Source organism: Giraffa tippelskirchi, chromosome 6 (assembly GCF_054371585.1).
Source record: "Giraffa tippelskirchi isolate mGirTip1 chromosome 6, T2T-mGirTip1v1.2.pri, whole genome shotgun sequence".
In the NCBI taxonomy this organism is placed as follows: Eukaryota; Metazoa; Chordata; class Mammalia; order Artiodactyla; family Giraffidae; genus Giraffa; species Giraffa tippelskirchi.
In genome coordinates this window covers 60,857,707-60,882,349 of record NC_137280.1, presented here as the reverse complement: position 1 = coordinate 60,882,349, position 24,643 = coordinate 60,857,707, and the positions used below count along the sequence as shown (strand labels likewise).

Here is a 24,643-nt window from a genome sequence, read left to right as displayed (position 1 = left end):
AGCTTGAATAATCGCAAAAAAAGAGTAGTGAGACATACAGTATGAAGACAAACAGAACAGCAGGAATTGTACCCAGACAGAAGAGGGGCCTCTTATGCCCCCTTTTAATGTGGGCTCAACAGATGTCCATTTGAACTGAAGAGTAACTCCCTAAAAAGGCCTGATGAAACAGAGTTTCACAGAAAATAAGAGCCACAGCCTCAGGCTTTATCATGCTTTTATTCTGTTGCTCTGAGTCAACCACTCAAATCCCAGCCTGTCAGGCCACTGGCCTCCACTGTTCTCCTTTGACGCCCAAGACCAGCTACTTTCAAGGTTCCCCAGGGCCGAACTGGGCCCCTAGTGACACAGTTCGTTCCCCTCATTCCCAGAGGACAGGGCTTTCAAGAGGGTGGGAGTGGGGCCGAGGGTGCGCTGCATGAAGGGGAGCAATGAGGAAGCACACCCCGTGCTGTCCGTGCCACCCGTGGACCCTCTAACCACCAGGCCTCGTTGCCCAGTCTGGTCCACTCAGCCAGGTGTCTTCCTCACTCCAAGTGACTTTCTCTCAGGAACTTGTCTTCCTTTCTTCTAGTTAGGATGGCTCAGAGGCCTCCTAGTCCATCAGACAAGCCTGCACATATCAGAACTGTAAATAAAGACAAGATTCACTTGGCTTCCTTCCCACAAGGCTCTCGAACCTCATGCAAAACAAAAGGTATGGATGGACGGCAGTGTTCCTGAACATTTTGTGAAGGGCAATAATCCCACAAACACTGTAGGACACTGAAGGGGCAGCTCACGTGAGAACACCATGGATCTAACTCCACCTGGAATATCCGTCTTATTTCCAACCCCGTAGAAATACCTGACAAGTCTTGAATGGGCTCTGTATTAATTAGCGGGGGTGGTGGCTAAACTGCAAAATCAAGGTGCACCAGTAACTCTGTGACTTAAAAAAATACACAAGTGTGTCTCTTAAGGAAGTGTGCTACAATACACTTTTCAGGCAGGCCCGAAGCTCAGCTCCATGGGGTCATTCAGGAATCCAGGCTGATGGTGGCTTTGCCATCTTCAGTGAGTGGCTTCCAAGGTCATTCTAGTCACCATCATATCGAGAGGGTAACAGGCAGGAAGGCCAGGGGTCGCCAAGGAAACAAACTGCAAGTGTCAGACATTTTTTATCTGTCTCTTAAGTGGCAGGAGGAAACAAACAAGTGTTAGATTTTTTTTCCCCTTCTCTACACAAATTTAAAAAGAGGTTTCTCTTAAAATTCTGTGTTGCCATAACGACATCAGGCTCCACCAGAACTTAACTTTTCTCAAACCTTGAGCTAACCAATGCGCTTTTCTTATGGAAATGTTTGAGTTAAGCTATGTTAATGTACTATGTATTTACCCTAGGCTCTGTCTTCAAGTTGGTTCTCCATAAGACTCAGAACTGACTTGACAAACCACTATTTTTTACTTATATATTGTTCTCCTAATCTATGTTAATGAAACTACATATTGCTTGGAAATCTGCCTTTCTTCAAGATTCATGTCAATTATCTTATGGCCAGGGGGCCTGGGATGACTCACCTGGTGTCAATGTTATTTCAATGCATGTTGTGGGTGAGGGGCCTGGTGTCATTCTCTGAGTTTTGAGACATTTCCTTTCTCTAATTAGCAGACTGCTAGTAGGTATGGCACCCCACTCCAGTACTCTTGCCTGGGAAACCCCATGGACGGAGGAGCCTGGTAGGCTGCAGCCCATGGGGTCGCAAAGAGTAGGACACGACTGAGCGACTTCACTTTCACGCACTGGAAGAGGAAATGGCAACCCACTCCAGTATTCTTGCCTGGAGAATCCCAGGGACAGAGGAGCCTGGTGGGCTGCCGTCTATGGGGTCGCACAGAGTCGGACATGACTTAGCAGCAGCAGCAGCAGTAGGTATATAACATATGGCTAAAGACTAGCAGGGGGGCACTCTTTCTGCCCCCTTCTGATGTCTATGTCAGAAGCTTTCTCTATCTCTTTTATACTTTAATAAAACTTTATTACACAAAAGCTCTGAGCCATCAAGTCTCATTGGCCCAGGATTGAATTCTTCTCCTCCGGAGGCCAAGAATCCCGGCATCTTTCGTGGTTTAGCAACAACCCTTCAATATCATGCAGTAGGCAAGGGGGAGAGATGTGAAGGAGGGGAGAACAATGTTTCACAAGTCAGCCCTGTAAGTGGCATGCACCCCTCCCCTTAGATCCCAATGGTGAGAATCTGGTCACATGGCAACACCTAGCAGCAAAGGACACTGGGAAATGTAGTCTCTGGCAGAACAGCCACAGTGCCAGCTACAACTCTATGACTCTAGAACAGGGGACAGCAAACTATAGCCTAATGGTCAAATCCTAGAGCCCCCAGATTTTACACGCTGTCTATGGCTGCTTACCTGCTATGAAGGCCAAGGCTCAGCCGAGCAGTTAGTTGCGGATGAGACCTTATAGCTCCCAAAAACTAAAATAGTTACTATTTGGCCCTTTATATTTAATAGAAAACATTTGTATCCCCTTTTCTAGAAAAAAAAGAATGGATTCAGTGGGACAATTAGCTGTCTACACTTTCAAAATTTATCTCAAAAACTGCTATAAAGATGCATGGCCAAAAATACTCCTTGAACTTTCTTTGTTTTGGTTGTACCAAGAGACTAAAACAACTTTAGGACTCTTAAATTATGAACCATGCACACCACAGACTACAATATATCCTTTAAAAGGAATGAGGAAGTTCAACATGTACTGACTGGAAAATATCCAAATATATTAACTTTTAAAGGTAGGATGCAAAACAGTACTTTTAGAATGTTACCATTTGTGGAAGAAAATAAAAACCAGAATTAATACATAATAATTAATACATTAATACATATATGCTTACATAGGCACTAAAAAATTCCTGCAAGGATATAAAAGAAACAGAAAACACGTTACTTCTGGGTAGGGAAATCAGAAGGAAATTAAAGGTGAGAATGGGAGGGAAGAGTACTTTCTATCATATACCTTTTCCCTCTCTTTTGGATTTGTACAATGTGCATGTATCAGCTATTTTAAAATAATTAATTATTTGGCAGTGAAAAGAAATGAAGCACTGACCTACAACATGACCGAGTCTTGAAACCATGAAGCTCAGTGAAAGAAGCCAGTCCCCAAAGGCCACACAGTATCTTATTTCATGTATGTGAAATATCCAGAACAGGCAAATCCACGAAGACCAAAAAAAAAGAATAGTGGCTGCCTGGGGTGGAGGGAGGGGAAATGGAGAGGGACAGCTCAAGAGTGCAGGGATCCTTTCAGGAGTAAGGAAAATGTTCTGAAATTGACACACAACTCTGACGGCTCAATTAAAAGCCGTCAGACTGTATACCTGAAAAGGGTGAATTGCGTATTATTTGAATTCCATCTCAAGAAAGCTATTGAGGGGCTTCCCTGGTGGCTCAGTGGTAAAGAATCTGCCTACCAATGTAGGAGACTTGGGTTGGATCCCTGCATCAGGGAGTTAGCCTGAAGAAGGAAATAGCAACCCACTTCACTTTCATGCATTGGAAAAGGAAATGGCAACCCACTCCAGTGTTCTTGCCTGGAGAATCCCAGGGACGGGGGAGCCTGGTGGGCTGCCATCTGGGGTCGCACAGAGTCGGACACGACTGAAGTGACTTAGCGGCAGCGGGGGCGGCCAGTATTCTTGTCTGGAGAATTCCACGGACAGAGGACCGTGGCAGGCTATACAGTCCATGGGGTCATAAAAGTCAAACACAACTTAGCAACTAAACAACAATTAAAAATTAAACTGAGAAACACCACAGTTTGTTTTTTACTTCCACTGCTAATGAGCCCTTCTTCTGAAAGACACAATCATTTGTAAAAGCCATGGTAATACCCACGATCAGCTATAGTCAGTTCTACTGACCTGGGAGCCATTTTATATCATGTAATTGCTTCCCTGTTAAGATTCTCAGAGATGCCTTATTTCTCTTATTTTCAGAGTCAACTACAAATTCTACTTTAGTCTCCTACATCTCTTGAAAGCTCCTCTTTCCACACAGCATGTATCAGTATTTATTCAGTTCTCCCACACACGCTAAGGATGAAGAAAAGCGAATCTGACCTCAGAGAAAAGTAAAAGCACAGAGAGACAATGGTAACAGTTTTCTGATAAACTCAACCGTTCTGAAGAAAAATCTTGCGAAGGAAGTTACCCGTCAGTTAGTGGTAACAGCACTCCTACTTACACAAGCTTAAGAGGAAAAGGAACGTTCTGGTCTGTGTAACCGGCAAGTTCCAAGGCTGGGGCTGGCTTGAAGCACAGAAAGCTGCAGGCACTGAGAGATGCCCCGGGCGCCTGCTCTGCTGGGCTGCAGTGAGCAGGCAGGTCCTTCTACTGCGGTCGACATGCCCCGCAGCAGCCCCCAACTCCCAGGCCCCTGGCCCCGTAGTCCTGAAGGAGCGAGAACTTCTCTCTCTGAATGTCAACAGAGCGATTCCAGAGAACCCTGGGACAGGTCACTCTTAGACTTGTCCAGGGGTGGGGTCCACGCCTGGTCCAGCTTAGGCTACGTGCCTTTATTTATGGCCATGGGGACTTTACGAAACATGCGAAGAAGAGTTTCTCAAAGGGCACTGTAGGAGGAGTGGTAGGTAGAAAAAAACAAATGTTCTCTACTGCCTCCAGCAAGTCATACTAATGGCCACTGGATATGTTGACACAAGCTATAAACCTTGCTCACCACACTGGTTAGAAGTAGGGGGTTTTCAATTTCAAGGCAAGGTGGCTGGGAAGTTCAAACTTAACACACACAGATTGTCTGACTGGTCTGCACCAGACATAATTTTGAATACCAGATTGGAAAGTTGCTCACTAACTGGCAGGGGGAAAAAACCCTCCAAAGATGAATTTATAAATCAGATCACAATCCTTTGTTCCCTCTGAATGTTTCTGCTCAAGGCAAAGTACTTCTGGGGTCAAACCTGCCAAAATTTATTTTTTTTATTGTAGTCATGTACTTTTTAAATGACCATCTGAAACTCAACAAAGTCATCCAAGTATAGTATCTATATTGAACTCTAATTTATAAACATAATTTAGGCTGTATTTATATTCCTCTTATCAGAGCTGATTCACTTTCTCTCAGCATCTTCCACGTCAGCTGAACCAGCTGGATACGTGGTATTTCCTGAGACTGATTCTCGAGGAAATGACTGCAGGTGTCCCTCCAAAGCACAAGGCAGGGGATGTGAATGGAAGTTTCTTAGTAAGCAGAAAACACACCTAAGAGCAAAAGCTTGCATAGCCCTATTATAAGAAATGTGCTCTTTTTTACAACAGAACCATGGAGTATGTGAATGAGAACTATCGCTATATGCTGCTTTAATGCCAAACATATTTTATTTGGGAATTAGACGATGAACATCCTAAAGGAGATCAGTCCTGGGTGTTCATCGGAAGGTCTGATGTTGAAGCTGAAACTCCAATACTTTGGCCACCTCATGCGAAGAGTTGACTCATTGGAAAAGACCCTAATGCTGGGAAGGATTGGGGGCAGGAGGAGAAGGGGACGTCAGAGGATGAGATGGTTGGATGGCATGCACAGGACGATTGACATGGGTTTGGGTAAATTCCGGGAGTTGGTGATGGACAGGGAGGCCTGGCGTGCTGCGATTCATGGGGTTGCAAAGAGTCGGACACGACTGAGTGACTGAACTGAGACAATGAAAGCCAAAGCTCCAAACACATCTTCAAGAAGGAAGAATGATCAATGCATTTTGAGGCAAGGGTTCCTGTCTACAACTGAGACAGTCTTGTGTATCCCAGATTATCAAGAGGGACACAAAATCTTCAAAACAAAATTAAGTCAATTTTATTTAAAAACATATAAATAGGCCAAAGAACACTTAAGCCTGACAGGGCTGCAAACTTAGTTCTAAGAACATAATGGTCCCAAAAGACTAACATTTATTGCTGATTCAGCTCACAATGGCAGCCCTCTTCAAGCAGCAGCACAGTTACTAGCAAACATTTTACGGGCATCTTTTATGGGCATCAAAGATTCACAAAGGAATGGGCCACTGCCCTGCTCTCAAGGAGCTTACGGTGGAGCTGGAGAGACATGATACATCCAAAAGAGACACAAAGTCCACATATCAATATCATAACAAAAGCAATTACTGGCATAAGTCTTCACAGGTTTTAACAAAGGAAAAGTAGGAATATCTGAGCAACTACATCAAGTTTCAACCTGACATATCAAAAAAATGGTTTCTATCTATTCTTTTCAACTCAACTGAATTAAAAGGGGAAAGCATAATTCCAAGCCAAATGTACCATAATGTTTGCTGTCTCAGATGAAGGAGTGGATTGTTCAGGTTCTAGTGTTTCTCTGCAGCACAACATCCAGAGGTCAAGTTCAGTAGTTCTGGCTGCTAAACCGATGTACAAACTCAGGCAGTGAGTAGACAGCTCCCCATCCGACCTCAGGATCCATGCTGATGAAATCATTCAGGTTCATCTTGGAATCTAAAAAAATACACAAAAGAAATGCCCACTGAAGACACAATTCTGGTTTAACAGCCCCAAAGACCAAAAGTAGGGAAAATTATTCAGAGGTTTCATAAGGGATCAGTATCATTCTGTGGTATTCTTGTCTCAAATGTATAACCCCAACTGAATCATGAAAAACATCACAAACCCAAACTGAGGGACACCATACACAGTCACTGATCAGTATCGTTCAAAAGGTTGTTGTTTAGTTGCTAAGTTGTGTCTGACTTGTGACCCCATGGACTATAGCCAACCAAGCCCCTCTGTCCATGGGACTTCCCAGGCAAGAATATTGGAGTGGGTTGCCATTTCTATCGCAAGGGGATCTTTCCAACCCAGAGATCAAACCCACATCTTCTGCAAGATTCTTTACCGCTGAGCCACCAGGGAAGCCCCTTCAAAAGTGTAAAAGTGTAAAAGTAAAGGAAAAAAGGAATTGTCACAGATTGAAGGAGTGTGAGGAAACATGACAACTACATGTAACATCCTGGGTTAGATTCTGGACCAGAAAAAAGAAATTGGCGTAAAAGTCACAAACTATAATAATGTCTGGAAGTGAACAGTGCTGCACTGATACTTTTGTATTGATTTATTATTTTCTTTCTTTAGATGATTACGCCATGGTTTTCTCAGATACCCTGGAATTTGAGTTAAAGGTCAAAGGAACTTTCTGTGCTGTTTTACCTAATTCTCTAGCAATATGAAGTTATGTCAAAATAAAAAGTTAGATGAAACAATGCACAAATAAACTGCCGATCTACTGGATACAACTGCCAATTTATAGGAAATTCAGAGGATACAAGAAATACAATCCGCAGATTGTATCTCCCAGATTCATTTCTTCAACAAATAAATTACAAGGAAAAAAAGAGCTGGACTAGGAATCTCTACACATTAAAAAAAGACTCCACAGAGACATAACCACCAAGCACAAGGTAGGGTTTTATTGGGATAATAATTCAAATAAATGAACTATAGGAAAAAGATTAAGACTTTATGAGATAACTGTGAATCTAAACACTGACTAGAGAGAAAATGCTGATTTTAAAGAACTGGTTTTTTTTTTAGCTGTAATAATGACACTGTGGTCATACTTTAAATAAACTAATCCTTATATTTTAGAGATTCATACTGAAATATTTAGAGTTGAAAGGACATAATATCTGGAATTCACTTCAACATAATATAAGAAGGGGGACAGTGGATGGGCTATCAGCCATGAGCTGATAACTGTTGAAAGTCTAATTTTCTGTCTAGTTTTATGATTTAAATTTTCCATACCATACATTTTTTAAAAGTGTGTACACATTTCTTCTTGCCCTCATTAAAGAAAAGTTATAGAACTGTACTCCTATCATAAATCGTCAGGAAAGTGGACAAAGTATATTCAGCAACTATTTCCACAAGCCAGACAATGGGCAACACAACTGACTGCTAAGAAAGCACAAACAAGGGAGGGAGCCCTAGGATCCTCCAGTTCACTGCCCAGGGACCATTTCCAGACCACAGCCCAGAAGGAGCAACACGAACAGCATGGAGGTTCTGCCCACGGGAAGACAGAGACCTGAGTCCAGGAGGGCATGGCGGCTACGTGTAGGGGACAGAGCATGGGAGAGGACGGAACTACGCAGACAGTGCTCTAGATTTCTGCAGAGGGGACTCACCCTCTACCCCCAAGTCTGCCTAAGGAGTGAACTCATGAACCCAGGAAAGAAGCCCAGAAAGCAGCTGGTCTAATAACTCCCAGAACTTCCACAGTCCCCACCAGCCAATGGGCAGAGAATTCGTAACACATGGGCATTTAGCAGAATTCTCAGAAGGGTTACACTCGAGTAGCAGGGCTAAATGAGTGCAGGGTGAAAGGCTGCTGAGAATTTGCACTGCATGCTCAGTTGCTTCAGTCGTGTCCAACTCTCTGTGACCCCATGGACTGTAGCCCACCAGGCTCCTCTGTCCATGGGATTCTCCAGGCAAGAATACTGGAGTGAGTTGCCATTTCCTCCTCCAGGGGATCTTCTCGACCCAGGGATCGAACCCGTGTCTCTTATGTCTCCTGCATTGGCAGGTGGGTTCTTTACTACTAGTGCCACCTGGGAGGCCCATACTGAAAGAGCAAGCCTTGAAAGGCCCCACCTGACCCCAGTAATTTAACCGTATGCTGGAACCGAATCCAATATTGTTTTTAAAAGTACCTCAAGATCTAGCAACTAACAATGTAAAATTCACGAAGTCCAGCACCCAACCAAATAACATGAATCACACTAAGAAACAGAAAACGCGACTCAACATAAGGAACATCATCAGTGTAAACAGACTGAAATGACAGGGATAACGCAACCAGCAGACAAGGATCAGCTATTATAAACACACTCCGTATATTCAAAAGGGTAGAGGAAAATGTGGGCACAACAGAGAGAAATGGGAGATATTAAATCAGCCCCAAGTGGAATTTTTAGAGATAAAATAATATGTAAAATGAAAAAAAATGCACTGGATGGGACTAACAGCAAATTAATGCAGCAGAAAAGATGAATGAATTTACAGACAAATTATTCAAAATGAAACACATACAGAAAAAGTCTGAAAAAAAGTGATCATTAAGAGAATAAGAACAAGGCATCTAACATATGCGTAAGGACAAGAATTTTTTTTAAAGGGGGAGATAGAGGTGGTGGTCAAAAGAAACATTTGAAGAAATAATGGCCAAATGTTTCCAAATCTGATGAAAACTATAACTCTACCAATCTAAGAATCTGAACAAACCTGAAGTGGACTAAATCTAAAGAAAACTACAGTCCCTCATAATCAAATTGCTGAAAATGGGAAATAAAGAGGAAAAAACCTTAAAAAGCAGCCGGGGAGGGGGGAAAAGATACACTACATTTAGAGAAACAAATACAAGAACAATGGCATGCTCCTTGATCAGAAACTAAGCAAGCAGAAAACGAGAGAGAGACACCTTTAAAAAAACTGAAAGAAAAAACATGTAAAACTAGCGTATATTATCTAACAAATATATCTTTTCAAAAGTGAAGGTAAACACTTGGGATACAGAACACTAGAAACAGTCATACAACAAAAAAGCTAGATAATCAGCAAAACCAGGACTTCTGTTGACGTGATCAGACAGCCAGGGATGCAAGATGACCGAGTAATCCAAAACAAAGGAAAGACAGGCGCCTTCCAGGAAAGAAGGGGTAAAAGTTCTTGCTTACCTGGGGCAGATGTACTTACCTGACTTACTCCATGTAAGTCAGCTAAAATCTTTACCAAATGGCTAAAGGAAACTTCAAGTTCCGAAATACAGTGGTATTCATTTTCTAGGACTTTTTAATGCAATTAAATAAAAAATGATTATTATCTGCAGGCATTCAACACCTACCAGCGTATAAAAATAAAATTAAAAAATTTTTAAAGATCAATATATAACAAATCAGCATTTGCCTGTATCTCCCTAAGAGGCACTGCAACATTTCTATTTACATATAACACTGGTCCTCCAGCTGGGCTCAAATTAGCCAGTGTCACTGTAACACTCCATTTGAGAACAGGAAAACGAAAGGACGAGAGGCAGCAAAGGGCTTAGAAAGAGAAAGGGACAGTCATGGTGTACCCTATAGTTTAGTCCAAGACTTGGGAAAGGTCCTTAAAACCTGAGCCATTAAAGGCTGGTGCTGGAACTGAGCCTTTAGGGCAAGGCTGCAAGACTGTGAATCTTGGTTTCCTTCTTATCGGGGACGAGCAAAAAAAAGAGGGGGTAGTTTCCTTCATTTAAAATACACTAAACACTGAATCAAAAAGCGGGCCTGCAGACTCATGTCCACCACAATTATTAAAAGTTGGGGCCAAAATATAATGTGCAATGTATGCAATGTGGTAAATTTTAAGCCCCTAAGGGCCAATTCCATAACTAAATGCAGGGAACCAAGTAAAGCTGCTATGAAAGTATCTAAAACAGGCATTGATTGAAAGTTTGATGTCTTCTTGAACCTTTTCTTTTTAAAAAAAAAAATAAAGCAATATTAATTAGCTAAAAGTAATCCCCCCTTATCCTAGCTTCAAACACATTCCTTTGATAAATGGGGCTTCCCTGGTAGCTCAGCTGGTAAAGAATCCACCTGCAGTACAGACTTGGGTTCGATTCCTGGGTTGGGAAGATCCCCTGGAGAAGGGAATGGCTATCCACTCCAATACTCTGGCCTGGAGAATTCCACAGTCCTTTGGGTTGCAAAGAGTCAGACACAACTGAGCTAAAAGTAATTCCCCCTCATCCTAGCTTCAAACACATTCCTTTGATAAATGGGGCTTCCCTGGTAGCTCAGCTGGTAAAGAATCTGCCTGCAATGCAGGAGACCCCAGTTCCATTCCTGGGTCGGTTCAATTGATAAATACAGGGCTTGAATTAATGGATTGACCACACAAGAGAACATGGCCACATGGTTCAATTACTACATGAGAAACCAGTATGTTTACCCCACACTTCAGAGCAGATTCCTTTGAGTTCCAACCTCAAGTTCAGGAGGCCTCCGACGAGCTAGTTACACAGGGGCAAAAAAAGACATCCCCTTCCCTGCTCTCGAGCACAGGGAGGTAACAGACCCTGCCCCACTGTGTCCGGGGGGGCAGGCAGAGGGCTGGACCTTCATGGGCTCCAGTGTTCATGTCTGCCAAGTGAAGAGGAGATGAACATAAGATAGGAGGGGGCTTGCACAAACACCTGCTGGGAAGCAGTCACCAAATCCCAAAGGAACAACTCAAAGAGGACAGGGGCTCACAAAGTCTACTTAAGGCTTATGACTTGTCAGCCTCTGTGTCAACGCTCCCATGTGGAAGAGACACGGGGAGCCACACAGACACTGTCCAGACCACACCCAGCAGGGTGTGTGAGATGAAAGCAAGACCCATGAAGCCCTCTTGACCTAAGCTAGCCCAGTTCTGATGCTGAGCCTGGGAACCAGGTTGGTGGACCCAAAGCAACGCCAATATGAACTTTAAAAATCGTGAGCGTTTTCCACAGAGAGCCTCAAAAATCAGAGACGGAATCCTCCTTCAGTGTTCACTCCCTTCAAATATACCAAACACACTTTTTACTTTCCTCCCTGCTGAACTCTGAACTCTAGTGTCCTATTTTTCTGGCCTCCTTTACAGCCTGCAGAGCATCTTGACTCAGACAGCATCATCCTCGTCAGGGGATGGTTTTTGCCAATTAATGGCAACCTTGTGAATTACTTCCCACCGTAAATTGACCCAGGTGAATGCCAGACAACAGTAATATGGTGAAGAACCCTTGATCTACTTAAGTCTCGAGAAATTATTAACTGGACTGATGCCTAAAAGCACATAAATGAGATGAGTGGGACAATAAAACCTGCCAGCCCTAACTACCTTTCTAATGCAGATTTTATTACAGAGATTTCACAGGTCTCAAAGAGGCACCAGGGGATTCCCTTTACCATAACATGAAACCCCACCACGGGGAGGCTCTACAAGTCCCATGGTAAAGTGGGACAAACAAAGTTCTCCCCAAGTCTGGTGGACCAGAGGCAGGGACAGCTGATATTCCAGCAACAGTGTTGTGGTTTGGCTCCCTGAAGCCTCTCCTCTCCCATGAAACCTTCCAATCCTGCTCTCTGAGCCTCCATTTCTGAGTCTGATAAATACACACAACTACCCTCCCTCTCACCTCCTGACCACTCCAGGAGTCTTATCCAAACAACAGTGCACTTCCTGTCCTTGGTTAAGGGAACTCGCTCCCCGGGCGCACGGATGGGAAACCCCTCTGAGAGGGCGTCCCTGGCTTACCTCCAGTCTCGATGCAGGGATACGACGGGGGAGGCTCTCTCCAGTTCCCACTGGAGTCTTTCATGTGAGATCGGTCAGAAGCAAAGTTCTTCAGATATGAGTCTGCACGGATCACTCTAAATTTCCTGCATGTAAACCAACATTCATTTGTGTAACAGTTGAAATTCTAACTCAGTTATTATACAGACTCATTTTCTATGACATGCACGAAACTAGGCAGGCATTTTTGTACTATTAGCGACAGGCAGATAGTTTAGTCGCTAAGTTATATCCGACTCTTGCAACCCCATGGGCTGTAGCCCACCAGGTTCTTCTGTCCATGGAATTCTCCAGGCAAGAATACTGGAGTCAGCTTCCATTTCCCTCTCCACTATTAGTGATACACAAACAGATATGTGGCTTTAACACCTGTTAAAGATGTCATGAGAATTGAGCAGCTGACATTCCAAACTACAAAGGCATGGAAATCTATCCAGTTGCCTTTACTTACTCAATGAATATATCAGGGGCCAAGGGCATAATTTTCAGGTGTTGATATCATGAAAGTGTTACTCACTCAGTCTGTGTTGGACACTTTGCAACCCCATGGACTACAGCCCGCCAGGCTCCTCTGTCCGTGGGATTCTCCAGATAAGAATACTGGAGTTGGTCACCATTCCCTTCTCCAGGGGATCTTCCTAACCTAGGGATTGAACCTGGGTCTCCTGCACTGTGGGAAGATTCTTTACCATCTAAGCTACCAGGGAAGTCAATCACAGTCCTCTCAGTTTTGGGGTCATATGGCATCCGGCTCCCCCAACCCACACCACCCTACCACCAACACACCCAAAAATAAAGAGTATGAGAGACATTCCGAAACTGACTTGAAGAAAATGTTTTGGATCTCATCACACAAAGTTTTAAAGACTGCCAGCCTTTCATACGACGGACAACCTTTAAAACTTCAAAATATTTTGAATCTTCTGTGTAGTACATGACTCACAAGTATCAACTCAATGGTGAAGCCAAGACAAGCAATCTTTACAAAACCAATGCAGAAACAAACACGCAAACAAAGTAACTGTATAATCGCCAAAGTCTAACTTCAGAAAAGTAGGTAAATCCACCCTCAATTTCCTCACCTTCTGAACTGTGGATGCATGTCCTCGTCAGACTTAAAGGCATCTTCCACGTATGAGTCAAAGGGACAGGGGAATGGCAGGACAGTGTCAAGGTCATAAATGAAGCTCTGTCCTCCGCTTGAAACATGAAGCAAGACAACATGGTAATCCTAGAAGTAAAAGTTGCTGAAGTTAACCAGGTTACCTTATGATGGAGTATTCCAAGGTTATAGTAATAATGCCTATACACCACCAAAAACATATACAAGACTAATACAGCCCTCCTTAAAATAACAAAGCAAACACAAAACCCTGAAAACAGACCCGATGTCCAGTGACAGGGAACAGTTACATAAACAGTGGAAATGTTCATGTACATTAAATGTATACCTTCAACCAGCAATTTTACCATTAGAAATTCATCCTAGAGAAAAACTGCCACATGCAAGTAAAGGTATATATTCAAAGAAAATCTCTGCAGTGCCACTTTTAACAGTGAAGATTCAGAAACAATCAGAAGTCCACCAAGAGGGGAAAGGCTAACCACGATGCAGCCATAAGATGGGGTACTATGCAGTTGCTAAAAAGAATTAGGTAAACTTTTGTGGAAATTGGATTAACTCCATGTTACACAGTTGGATGGAAAAAGCGAACTGCAGATTATTATACATTATTTTTTAAATTGATGTGTATATAAAGACAGATATGTGTGTTCAGAAGTACACATGCATGCATATGAGTACAGAGAAAAAGTCGATAAGGATATCCTCCAAACCATTAACAAAGGGGAACGGCCTGAGGTCAGCCTGGAGAGGGGAAGAAGGACTTTAAAATGTTGTTGCTGGGACTTCTCTGGTGGTCCAGTGACTAAGACTCCAACCTCCCCAATGCAGAGGGCCTGGGTTCAATCCCTGGTCAGGGAACTGGATCCCACATGCCACAATTGAGAGTTCTCATGCTGCAACGAAGATGAAAGATCCCTCAGGCTGCACTAAGACCCAGTGCAGCTAAAGAAATAAATTTTTTAAAATGTTGTTGCTATTGATTTTCAATCAGCCATGCCCTAATCTGTAGCCATTAAGGAAGAAAGACACAGAAAGCTTCTTCTGCACAGCTGGGTCCCAGCATGCATGCGAATTCTCACTCTCACCCCCAGACACGGGGTACTGCCCAAGCCAGCTAAGAGCTAGAAGGGATGTCAGGAAGATTTATCAATGGATGTGAGGGCAGTCTGATGCTTAGAGTGCCTTGGAAGAAAAACGCTCGCGCAGAGAACAGCATTGTGAGATTAAAAAGATCACATTAGTATAATGTTAGAAATACCATATGTTTCTAGAACTTCAGAGCTTACAAAGCACTTTCTCAAATGATGTTTCATTTGACCCTGTGAGGTAGGGAGAAGACAATTAATTGAGACTGGAGACATTGCGCCGTCAGAGCCCAGAGTGCTTCCTTTGGCTCCAATTCTATCTTAGGAAAGCAGAAACAGCATCAGAAATGAACGCTTCTCCCCTGTCCTCCCCTTAATGCATCCAACCCTCCCCTGTAACAGTCCACGACTTCGGCCCCCTGGGCTTCTTCGTGTTACTCCACTCCACCTGCACTGCTGACTCCACCGCTCTCCCCCAATTCATCACTCCAGCTCCAGCTCCAATGCTTTCCCCACCCAGGAGTCCACCTTTGATCTTCTCCCATCCCTGCCAGCAGTTGTCTCTGCCATATCCCAAATCTGGTTCTCTCCTGACATCTGCTTCATGTTATGTTTTTGGTTTTTTTTTTTAAATACATACTCCCAATTACTTGCGGGAAACCGGGCTATTAAAATACAGATACTGAGATGAGAAAGATAGGTCCAAACCTTCAAGAAGTTCCTGGAGAAGCGAGTGGGAAAGCAAGTCAACGGTGGCAGAAGAGGGAGAGGATGAGGGAAGACAGGAGGCAGGAGAGCCTGCAGGTTAGGGCATGTGAGGTGGGATCACCCGGTTCAACCTCAGCCCCATCACCAACCGGCCTCCGTTTCCTCTTCTGTAAAATGGGGATAACTGTAGTGTTTGAAAGTGAAAGTTGTTCAGTTGTGTCGGACTCTTTGTGACTCCATAGACTGTAGTCTGCTAGGCTCTTCTGTCCATACGGATTCTCCAGGCCAGAATACTGGAGTGGGTAGCCATTCCCTTTGCCAGGGGATCTTCCCAACCCAGGGATCGAACCGGGGTCTCCTGCATTGTAGGCAGATTCTTTACCAGCTGAGCCACTAGGGAAGCCCAACTGTAGTGTTTACCTCATAGTATTACTCACAGTGTTACTGACAGAATTAATGAGATTATTATGTAAATACTCAGCCTTCTTAAAAACCACCCAAAGTGGGGGCGGGGGCGGCCTACAAGGGGGACGGGGACCCAACTAATAAGGGGAGTTTCACTGAGGAAAGGCTGCAACTTGCCTAAAGGGGAGAGCTTTCCAGAAAGAGGATATAGCTTGTGGAAAGGCATAAACAGAGACTTCTTGGGTAGTCCAGTGCTTAAGACTCTGCTCTTCTACCGCAGGGATCACAGGTTTGATCCCTGGTTGGGGAACTAAGATCCTGCATGCTGCACTGCACAGCCAAAAAAATTTAAAAAAAAGAAAAGAAAAGAAAAGTCATAAAGCAAGGAATATCTTTCTGGCTAGCTCAGGTCTATGTTCCTACATAGCAGATGGCCAATGAACTCGAGAGGGAAAGCAGGCCACCTCCACGAGGAGGGGCAGAGATAGGGACCAAGGAGTACAGACTCGAGAAGCAGCTTCATTCTCTGAACCAGGTGAAGAGCTTGTCCAAATGCCTGGGAAAGACACCGCAGGCTAGAGGCAGGAGTGCCCACTTAGAAAGTGACTTCTTCCTCAGGGGTTGGTCTCCACCCACTGAGGGAGGCTTACCCATCACCTACAACAGAACAGCAGTGAGGCACAGATCAACTGCCAGAAGTGTATTACACACAGGAAGTCTGTGGGGAGACTTCCTGAAACAGGGTTCTCCACCGGGAGCTGCCATAAGCTGCTGTGTAAGGAGGACACGACCACAGGTCCTTTCCCTGCAAATTCCCTGAAGACCGGAAGCTGAGCACTTCAGCAAGGGGCCTGATGCTAGGGAAGATGGACAGTCCACAGCTGGGGTTCTATCGCTCTGCTAACAAAAATCGCTAACAGATACCAGGGTGATGCTTCAAAAATGCATCAGCTCCGAGGCCTCCGGTGACTAGAGGAGGACACCGAAGAAAGACGGTAACTAACCTGTCCAGCTCACACAGCCCACCAGGAGGGGGACTCAGGCTTAACCCCAACGTGCCTCACTTAGCCTGTGCTCCCAACCCAACGCTGCTGGATTCTGGCTTCAGAGCAGCGACTCTCCTGCTGGTGAAGGAAGCAAGAGTGTGAGCTCCATGAGGCCAAGAGTTTTAGTCTATTTTGTGCCTCGTATATGACAGGCACTCAATACATATGTTAAATAAATGAATGAAGCCGATTCAAATGCTGTCTTATCCTAAATATGCATTGGAAACTTGATGTTTGTTACATTATCATGAATGGAGTTTTTCTTTTATCTCCATGTTTCTTAGCACAAACAATTCCATTCTTTAGGGCACCAGGTTAAGGTGACATATGGATGTGTGCTGGAAAGGACCCTGTTCTGCCACCTATCAGCCAGGTGACCCTGAGCTAGTCACTTTGCCTTTCTGGGCTTGTTTCTTCACCTGAAAAATGAAGGGGTTGGAACAGATCTGTGTTTTTCAAATGCCAGTTATGCTAAGAAGTTTGCTAAGAACACAAATTCCTGAACTTTTAGATCAACTAGATTAGAAACCTCTTTTTTTTTTGGCCACATCAGGCAACAAGCAGGATCTTAGTTCCCCAACCAGGGATTGAACCTAGGCTCCCGGCAGTGAAAGCCCTGAGTCCTAAACACTGGAATTCCCAGGAACCTGTATTTTTCACACAGTCTCTGGATAACTCTACTGTGCAGATGGACTAGATGCTGCTGCAAGTTTCTTCCAGTGCTAAATAGACAAGAGTCTAGACAACAATTATATCTGCTACATCAGCCATTTAAAATTACTTCTATAATAATTTCAAAATTAAAAGAAAACATGCCCGTCAGTGCTTCTGCCTTAGACCAAATAACATCTGTCGTCCAAAGGTCAAATTATTAATAACTATCATAGTCTTTCTCTACCACCCCATCATTTCTGCTTTACCAAAACACAAAGACCACTCCTGGATTACAAGTACTGCTGCATCAGAGGCTGTCTGTGCTGACCATCTTACCCAGATGACAGGTCCATCTCCGGGTCTTGCCTGCTGCTTCCAGATAGGTATCTACAAATACAATACACTTCCTGAGTCACAACTTTACAGAGCAACCACCACTCAATTCTTTTAGGCAATACACACATGGAAAATAAAATATTTCAAAACAACCAACAAGTGAGGTGGAAGAATGAACAGATAAGAAGAAATCCAAATCTTTCCAAGGGTCCTTAATGATGAAGGAGCAATAATTCATTGTTAAGATGTTCTCTGAGGAGTAGAAAGAGACCCAAGCTGGAATCGGAAGTCCTGGCAGGTTCACCTCTTGCTCTCCCACTTAATTATTCATGGGACCCTCCCGAGTCTCTACTGCCTCATCTACAAAATGGAAACAGCTGTCCAGACCCTGACTACTTAACAAGGTGTCCATTGGGATAAACAACATGATGCTCACAAAAGTGCTTTACAAAATACGAAGAGCTTACTTTTTTTTTAATACTTTATAGAAGTTTACTGTAGTTACATAAAATTCAGGAAAGAAACTTTTCCTTCAAACCTGAGCATATGTGCTTCTAATCTAAGCATTTTAAAAAGCTCTAACTTAATACCTAAAGAAAGGGGACTAAATTTGCATAAACATACCATCACATATTTCCCTACCTGCCAGTTGAACTAAACTCTTAACTACATCCTCGTAGGGAAAAATACCTGATTCAAAAACAAACTTTGAATTGTTGCCATATTTTATAAAGCACATTTTAGAATAAGCTAAACCCATCCTCTATTTAGCTTTAAATGTCATCCTGAATTTGTGTTCTTTCTGCAATCACTCCCCAACTTACCATCTTCCTCTCATTAGATATGAAGACAGCATAACACTCTTCTAAAGGATACTGGTTGTGGTTTTTGATGTATTCGCAGAGCTTCCAAATATTTTCTTCACTGGAATAAAATAATTGTTTAAGCAATATAATTAAGCAAGAACACTCAGTGTCTTTCAAATTTGAACAAAAGATCAATTATTACATTAAAAAAAAAAAGTTGGTAGAGACCTTAAACACCACCTCCTCCAAAAACTGGCTAACAGTTGTACCTCCTCTGAAACAACCCCAGCAACAGTTGTTACCAACCTGAACTGTGAGTGGACCCCTCTTCAGACACAGAGCTCACTGCCTGTCAGCAGTGTTAACACAGAAGCATTCTAACTGCTCAAATGCTCCATCAATATTCTAAAAGTTCTGAGTCCAGGGACTTGAATTCCAGTTCAGCCACTTACAAGGTAATAAGTTTTGGACACCTTGACCTGAGTGTCTGCTTTTCTCTGTAAAGTGGGCATAATCATACCATCAATACTCAATAAATCTTGAGTTAACATTGGTTGGCTGCTCCCCTTTGGAAATGGCAGGATGGGTATTGTGTAGGAGGGCTCCTGACTGGAAAAGATCAGGACGGTTATGGGATATGTCCAGGAATTCTTCTGGAGGGAGCCTCTTGTGAATGCTCTTCCCCAAGCCCCTCTGGTATGGAGGAGGTCCTGACTTTTAGAAAGCTCTTCCTCTTGCTGAACTGAAATCCATCTTTTTTATACTCCTGCCCTAGATGAATCTCTCTTCTATATGAGAGGCCTTCAGCTATTATGAAGCAATGGCAAGAACCACCGAAGTAAAGCAACGCCCAATGCATCAAACCAAGCCATGTTGTCACACTCCAGCACGGGCAAGCCCCAGCACTCCTGGCGGTATTCACAGCCCAAGCTTTGGGCTCCTGTCTTCTAATGGGGCACACAGCACCTTTGCTCAAAACGAGCTACGCCGATATTCTGCTCACACAGTGACGCAATTTGTCAAAACCTTAATTCCAGCCACCTACACCATGCAACCAGGAAATGGCACTGAGAACTGGCACAATTCTGTGAGAGACACACTTTTCACTCAGTCTTGCCCTTGTCCACCTGTCTCAACACTTCTTATAACCAAACTTAAAGTACTGAAGTGTCTATATTTTTCTCCCATGATTTTGTTTTTCCCTAGAATATCTAAGAAGTCTTATGGGAAAAAAAATGGTGGCAGAGATACCAACAGGAGAATGCTAATAATTCTATAGGATGTGCAGCACGGAGTAATAAAATGTTAACTGTTTCAATATGACATATAACATGACACATAACATGTAGTAGCTGAAATTTTTTTAATCTGGACATTCTCAGACAGAGTTTTGAGAAGACATTTGTCTTTCCAACCTAGAGACATTTGTGAGCTTGACTATCAACAACAGCCAGTGATGTACAAATCACTGTGCTAAAAGCTTGGAGTTTAGAATGATAAATCAGAGTCACAGACGATGAGAGGAGCCACGCATATCCATAAATAATCGAGCACCGCAGGAGACCATAAAAGATGCATAGAGCAAGTACAGAGGAGGGAGTCCTTCATTTTGAGAGATACAGGATGATGGAGGAAATAGGTCAGCAGGCTCTCCTTGTGTGTTCCCCGTTCCCCTCCCAAGAATGGACACAAAGTTAACCCCAAAAGTCCTCGAATCCATATGTACCATGAGCACTACTGGTTGGCTAAATACACATGTAGCTTGGACATATTTTGCTTATTACTTTTCAAATGAGTGAATATTACACAGAGAAAAAAGTTAAACCTAAGAGTTACTGAATTTTCAAGAGTACAACTAATATCATGAAGGAGGATCTCATGAAACTTTTGATGCTAATTGAAAAAACAAAGAGGGCCTCATCCTTGGAAATGCTGGGAGTCACCACGGGAATAGAAAGTGACGCAGATTAGGTGAGTCCTGCAACTCTTTTAATTGGTTTAAAAAAATGGGGAGGGTGATAACAATAACGCCCCAGGCTGTCAGCTGAGTATCTGGGTAGCAGAGACACTGACAAAGTAGTACTGGGACTGGGATTCTGCAGGGGTGACTGGTGATGAGCTGATAGAGAAGCATGCAGAAGGGGAGGATCCCTGGGACACAAGTGCTTAACAATTAGTTGAAAAATCCGAAACAATTACAACAGAATCAAAAATGCTTTGCAGGAGACTTCCCTGGTAGTCCAGTGGCTAAGATTCTGTGCTTCCAACGCAGGGGGCCTGGGTTTGAGCCCTGGTCAGGGAACTAAATCCCACATGCCACAACTAATAAGAGTTCACATGCCGCAGCTAAAGATCCCGCATGCTGCAACAAAGACCTGGTGCAGCCAAATAAATAATTTTTTAAAAAAATGCTTTGCAAACTGCACAGAAACACAAATATTGGATACCACTATTATCCTTAAGCTGGGTCTTAAAAGCAAAGTGACATCTGACAGAAGCTAACAGAAGTCAAGAGGAGGCTTTTATTCCAAGCTCAAAGAATCCCCAGGAGCAAACGTAGAAAGGTGCACCAGCCTGATGCATTCAGACAGGATAGAGCACTGGTTCTCCATCAGAGGTAATTTTGCCCCCCAAGGAACATTTGGCAATAGCTGGTGACATTTTAGGTTTTGACAGATTGGGGGAGGGTGGGCATCTAATGGGTAGAGCCTGCCCTACACAGAACAGATGCCCAAACAAAGAATCTCCATGCTCAAAATGTCAACAGAGGCAAGGCTGAGAAACCCTTGGGCAGAGCAGAGAAGCCAGGTTCACGAAGAGGTCGCAGGAACAGATGGTGACCAGATCTTTAGAGTGCTTGCTATACACAGGAGATAGACTTTATTGTCTAGGCCTGAGCTCCTGAAACGGGGTCAACGGGCCAGACTCAGACTCCTCTACCGTGAAGTTCACACATCCAGGCTCTCTGGGGTTGGACCCTAAGATCTGCATATTCTATAAGCTCCAGGTGGTTTTCTGGTACGTTCAAATTTAGATTGGCTTTGAGCAGTATGAAGCCAGCTGAAAATTAAAGACTTAATGTGCTATGGGAGAGCTGGGTAGAGATGCCTGTTAGGAAGGACCAGAACAGGCCCCAATGGCCAGACCCGAGGAGGGACAGACCTATGGTTGAAGGAACCAAGAGGAGATGATCAACTGAACAGATATTCATCTCCTAGTATTCTTCCACTGAATCACTGCACTCCTATTATGTCGGCCTCTCTGTCATTCCTCAAATACTCTTGCCCGCTTCCTTCTGAGAGCCTCTGTATCGGCTGTCCCCCTGCCTGGAGGAAATCTCCTGCCAATATCCACAAAGCTCCTGCCCTTTCTTCAGCTCTCTGTTCAAATGTCATTTTATCAACGTCTTTTAGTATCCTAATAATATGGTGAGTCACCATCTCTTATCTTGTTCTATTTTTCTCACAGCACTTAACACACCCAAGTGTGGTTAAACTTGCTTTGTCTGCTTTCCCCCAACAAAAATGTAACTATGAAATTTTACCAGGGAATATGTCTACATTGTTCACTGCAGTATCCCTAGTGTCTAGGATCCTACTTCACATTCTCCATAAACATTTATTGAATGAATGAATAAAACAATGAATGGATCTCAGAGACAAGAACTAAGAGGACTGAGGTGAGAGGAGGGGCAAAAATAAAGTGTAGAAGCACCTACCCCAGAGGTTCCAAGTTCAACACCACCACTTGCTAGGTGTGTGAAAGTGAAAGTCACTCAGTCCTGTCCGACTCTTTTCGACCCTACAGTCCATGGGATTCTCCAGGCCAGAATACTGGAGTGGGTAGCCTTTCCCTTCTCTGATCTTTCCAACTCAGGGATTGAACCCAGGTCTCCTGCATTGCAGGTGGATTCTTTACCACCTGAGCCAACAGGGAAGCCCTTGCTAGATGTGTGACCTTGGGCAAACTAAGGCCTCCCTGTGGCTCAGTATTTTCATTAGTAAAGGAAATGAGAAAAAGGACAATAACTATCTCCTAAGCCTCAAAGGAAGTACTTGGCACTGGGCCTGACATGCAGTCAGAGCTGAACAAACTCCAGCTCTTCGTAGCACTGGTTTGGTAACCAGCTGAAGGAGGAAAGGCAGTTTCAGAGGACCCTGAGGTTTCTTGTGCAGGACTGGAAGTCTCCATTCAAGCAAGGGAATGGTAGGCGTGGGAGTGAAAAGGACCAAGATTAAGAGTTGTGATTCCACCACAGAAGTGGCCTAGGAAAGGGGTACAGTGTGCGGATTCTGTGTTCCCAATCTACATTCCTTCACTTATAAGCTACGTTGTTGTTGTTCAGTCGCTAAGTTCTGTCCGACTCTTTGCCACCCTATGGACTACAGCCAGGCCTCCCTGTCCCTCACAAGTTATGCGGCCTTAGGCAAATTTCTTGCAACCCTCTGTGCTTCGACGTGCTCACCCTTAAAACGGGAGTAACAGTACCTTCCTCATAATGTAATTGTGGGGAGAAAAAAATTCGTTTACTGAAACGTCTGGGAACAATGCTCGGCATATACTGAGTACCACATGTAAACGTAACCACTATTATGATAACGACATGGTGGTCTTTAAGCTCCTAGTTTCTGGTACAACGGGGCCTGAGTTGGAATCCTGGATGCCTTTAATGAGTGACCTTGGGAATGTTATTGCAAAATCTCTGTGCTTTCACTCTCTTCCAAAATTAAAATGACCTTCACATCAGTGCGAAACCACTTGGGCTTTAATTTAGTACAATAATTTTCAAAGGCTCTCTACCCTCCACCCTCCGCCTCCAACTCCCTTCCAGGCGCCCCCAAGCACTGAGCTCCCCTGAGAAAAGGCCAGGCAGAAGTAAACCACCACCCCCCTCCCCCAACAACCTCCGAATACCCACGCTCCACTCAAGACGCTAAAGCTGCCATTCCGGCTCCCTCCGCCCCTTAAACCGGAAAACCCTCCAGCCAGGCCCAGAGCGCCCCCCGGGGAGGGGCCGGGAAGAGGCGGAGCCCAGCTGCGTCGCCACCGCCGAGTGGGCCGGGGAGACGCCGGGGGCTGCCCCAGCACCCCCTCACCAGTAGCAGCTGTTGTAGACACAGGCGTCCCGCGGGGGGCTGGCCGGCTGGTAGTAGGCGGCTGCGGCGACAGGGGCGTCCCCTTCCATGGCGGGCCTGGGCACGGGCCAGAGGCGGACGGACCGGACCCCGCCGGCGGGTTTCGGAGGAGGAGGAGCCGGCGCACCACACGCAGCGCTGGTTCGCTGGGCGGACTGGGAGGAGCTCGAGGCCGCCCGTGGCGCCCCCGGGTTATGGGGCCTGGGGCAGGGTGGGCGGAGCCTGAGCGGCGGAAAGAGCAAGATCCCGCGCAGAAGCTCGAGATGCCTGTGGCAGGGAGGGTGGAGCTGGGAATGAAGAGAGTTGTCAGGGGCCGGACTCGGGCGGCTCTGGATTGGCTGGGCAGGTTCTGGTGGGCGGAGCTTGGGCGGGGCGAGCGATGCAAAGTCCCGGCGCGGAAAGAGATGGGCGGAGCTCGAGGCGCTCCGTGGCAGTGCCCGCTGAGGCTGGAGTCTGAGCGACAGGGGCGGATCCTGGTTGGGTGAGCGGCGTGAGTTCATAGTGGGCGGAGCCAGGGGCGTGGAGGATCGTGTGGTTCCTGGTTTGCGAAACCCCGCCAGGTGGGTGGGGTCGGGGGCCAGGGGCGGGGCCACGCAGCACGTGGTCCTAGAGCGGCGGTGTTCCGAGAGTGCTGGAGGCTTGGGAACAGCGCGGTTTCGATCAGCGTGGGAAAAAAAAGACGTCACCGGCTGGCCGCCTGAGAGGGGAGTCAGGGGAGGGCCTGGAGTTGGTAAACGGTGCTTCGTGAGTCTCGGAGGAGTCTGACACTCTCTAACCCCTTGCCAGCTGCGACCGATGAGATTGGGAAGTCTCCACGTGCGCAAGTGAAATAAGAGGATCTTGTGTGTGAAAAAGGTTTATTTTTGAGAGGGGCGAGGGGGCGCGGGGAGCGAAGAGGATGGTGGAATGGTGGAGGGAGGTTCATTCCAAATATACTGTCTCAAAAAGGT

General features: G+C 44.9%; 1 protein-coding gene across 10 annotated transcripts; it reads right to left on the bottom strand.

Moving 5' to 3' along the window:
- Positions 1-202: 202 nt before the first annotated feature.
- NTAQ1 (N-terminal glutamine amidase 1) lies at positions 203-23,901 on the bottom strand. Of its 10 annotated transcripts, XR_014056305.1 has the most exons (8): positions 23,655-23,901; positions 18,577-18,676; positions 17,753-17,803; positions 13,475-13,623; positions 12,354-12,478; positions 11,060-11,215; positions 6,336-6,527; positions 203-628 (listed from the first exon to the last, which is right to left on the bottom strand). XR_014056305.1 is itself a non-coding variant. In XM_081498929.1 (7 exons), the coding sequence occupies exons 1-6, from the start codon at positions 23,741-23,743 to the stop codon at positions 11,067-11,069; spliced, it is 663 nt and encodes a 220-aa protein (XP_081355055.1). In that variant the 5' UTR covers positions 23,744-23,901; the 3' UTR covers positions 5,849-6,527; positions 11,025-11,066. The 10 variants fall into 10 exon arrangements, 7 of the variants coding, with proteins under 7 accessions (XP_081355055.1, XP_081355056.1, XP_081355057.1 ...); XR_014056306.1 differs by lacking the exon at positions 11,060-11,215; XM_081498929.1 differs by lacking the exon at positions 203-628 and having other exon boundaries at positions 5,849-6,527; positions 11,025-11,215.
- Between the last annotated feature and the right edge of the window lie 742 nt (positions 23,902-24,643).

Excerpts from the sequence above, each read along its gene's own strand:
- NTAQ1 (XM_081498929.1), bottom strand. The coding sequence starts at position 23,743 with ATGGAAGGGGACGCCCCTGTCGCCGCAGCCGCCTACTACCAGCCGGCC. Across the intron at positions 18,677-23,654 it reads GTCTACAACAGCTGCTACTG|TGAAGAAAATATTTGGAAGC; the intron begins GTGAGGGGGTGC and ends ATTTTATTCCAG. Across the intron at positions 13,624-17,752 it reads GAGATGGACCTGTCATCTGG|GATTACCATGTTGTCTTGCT; the intron begins GTAAGATGGTCA and ends TTTTACTTCTAG.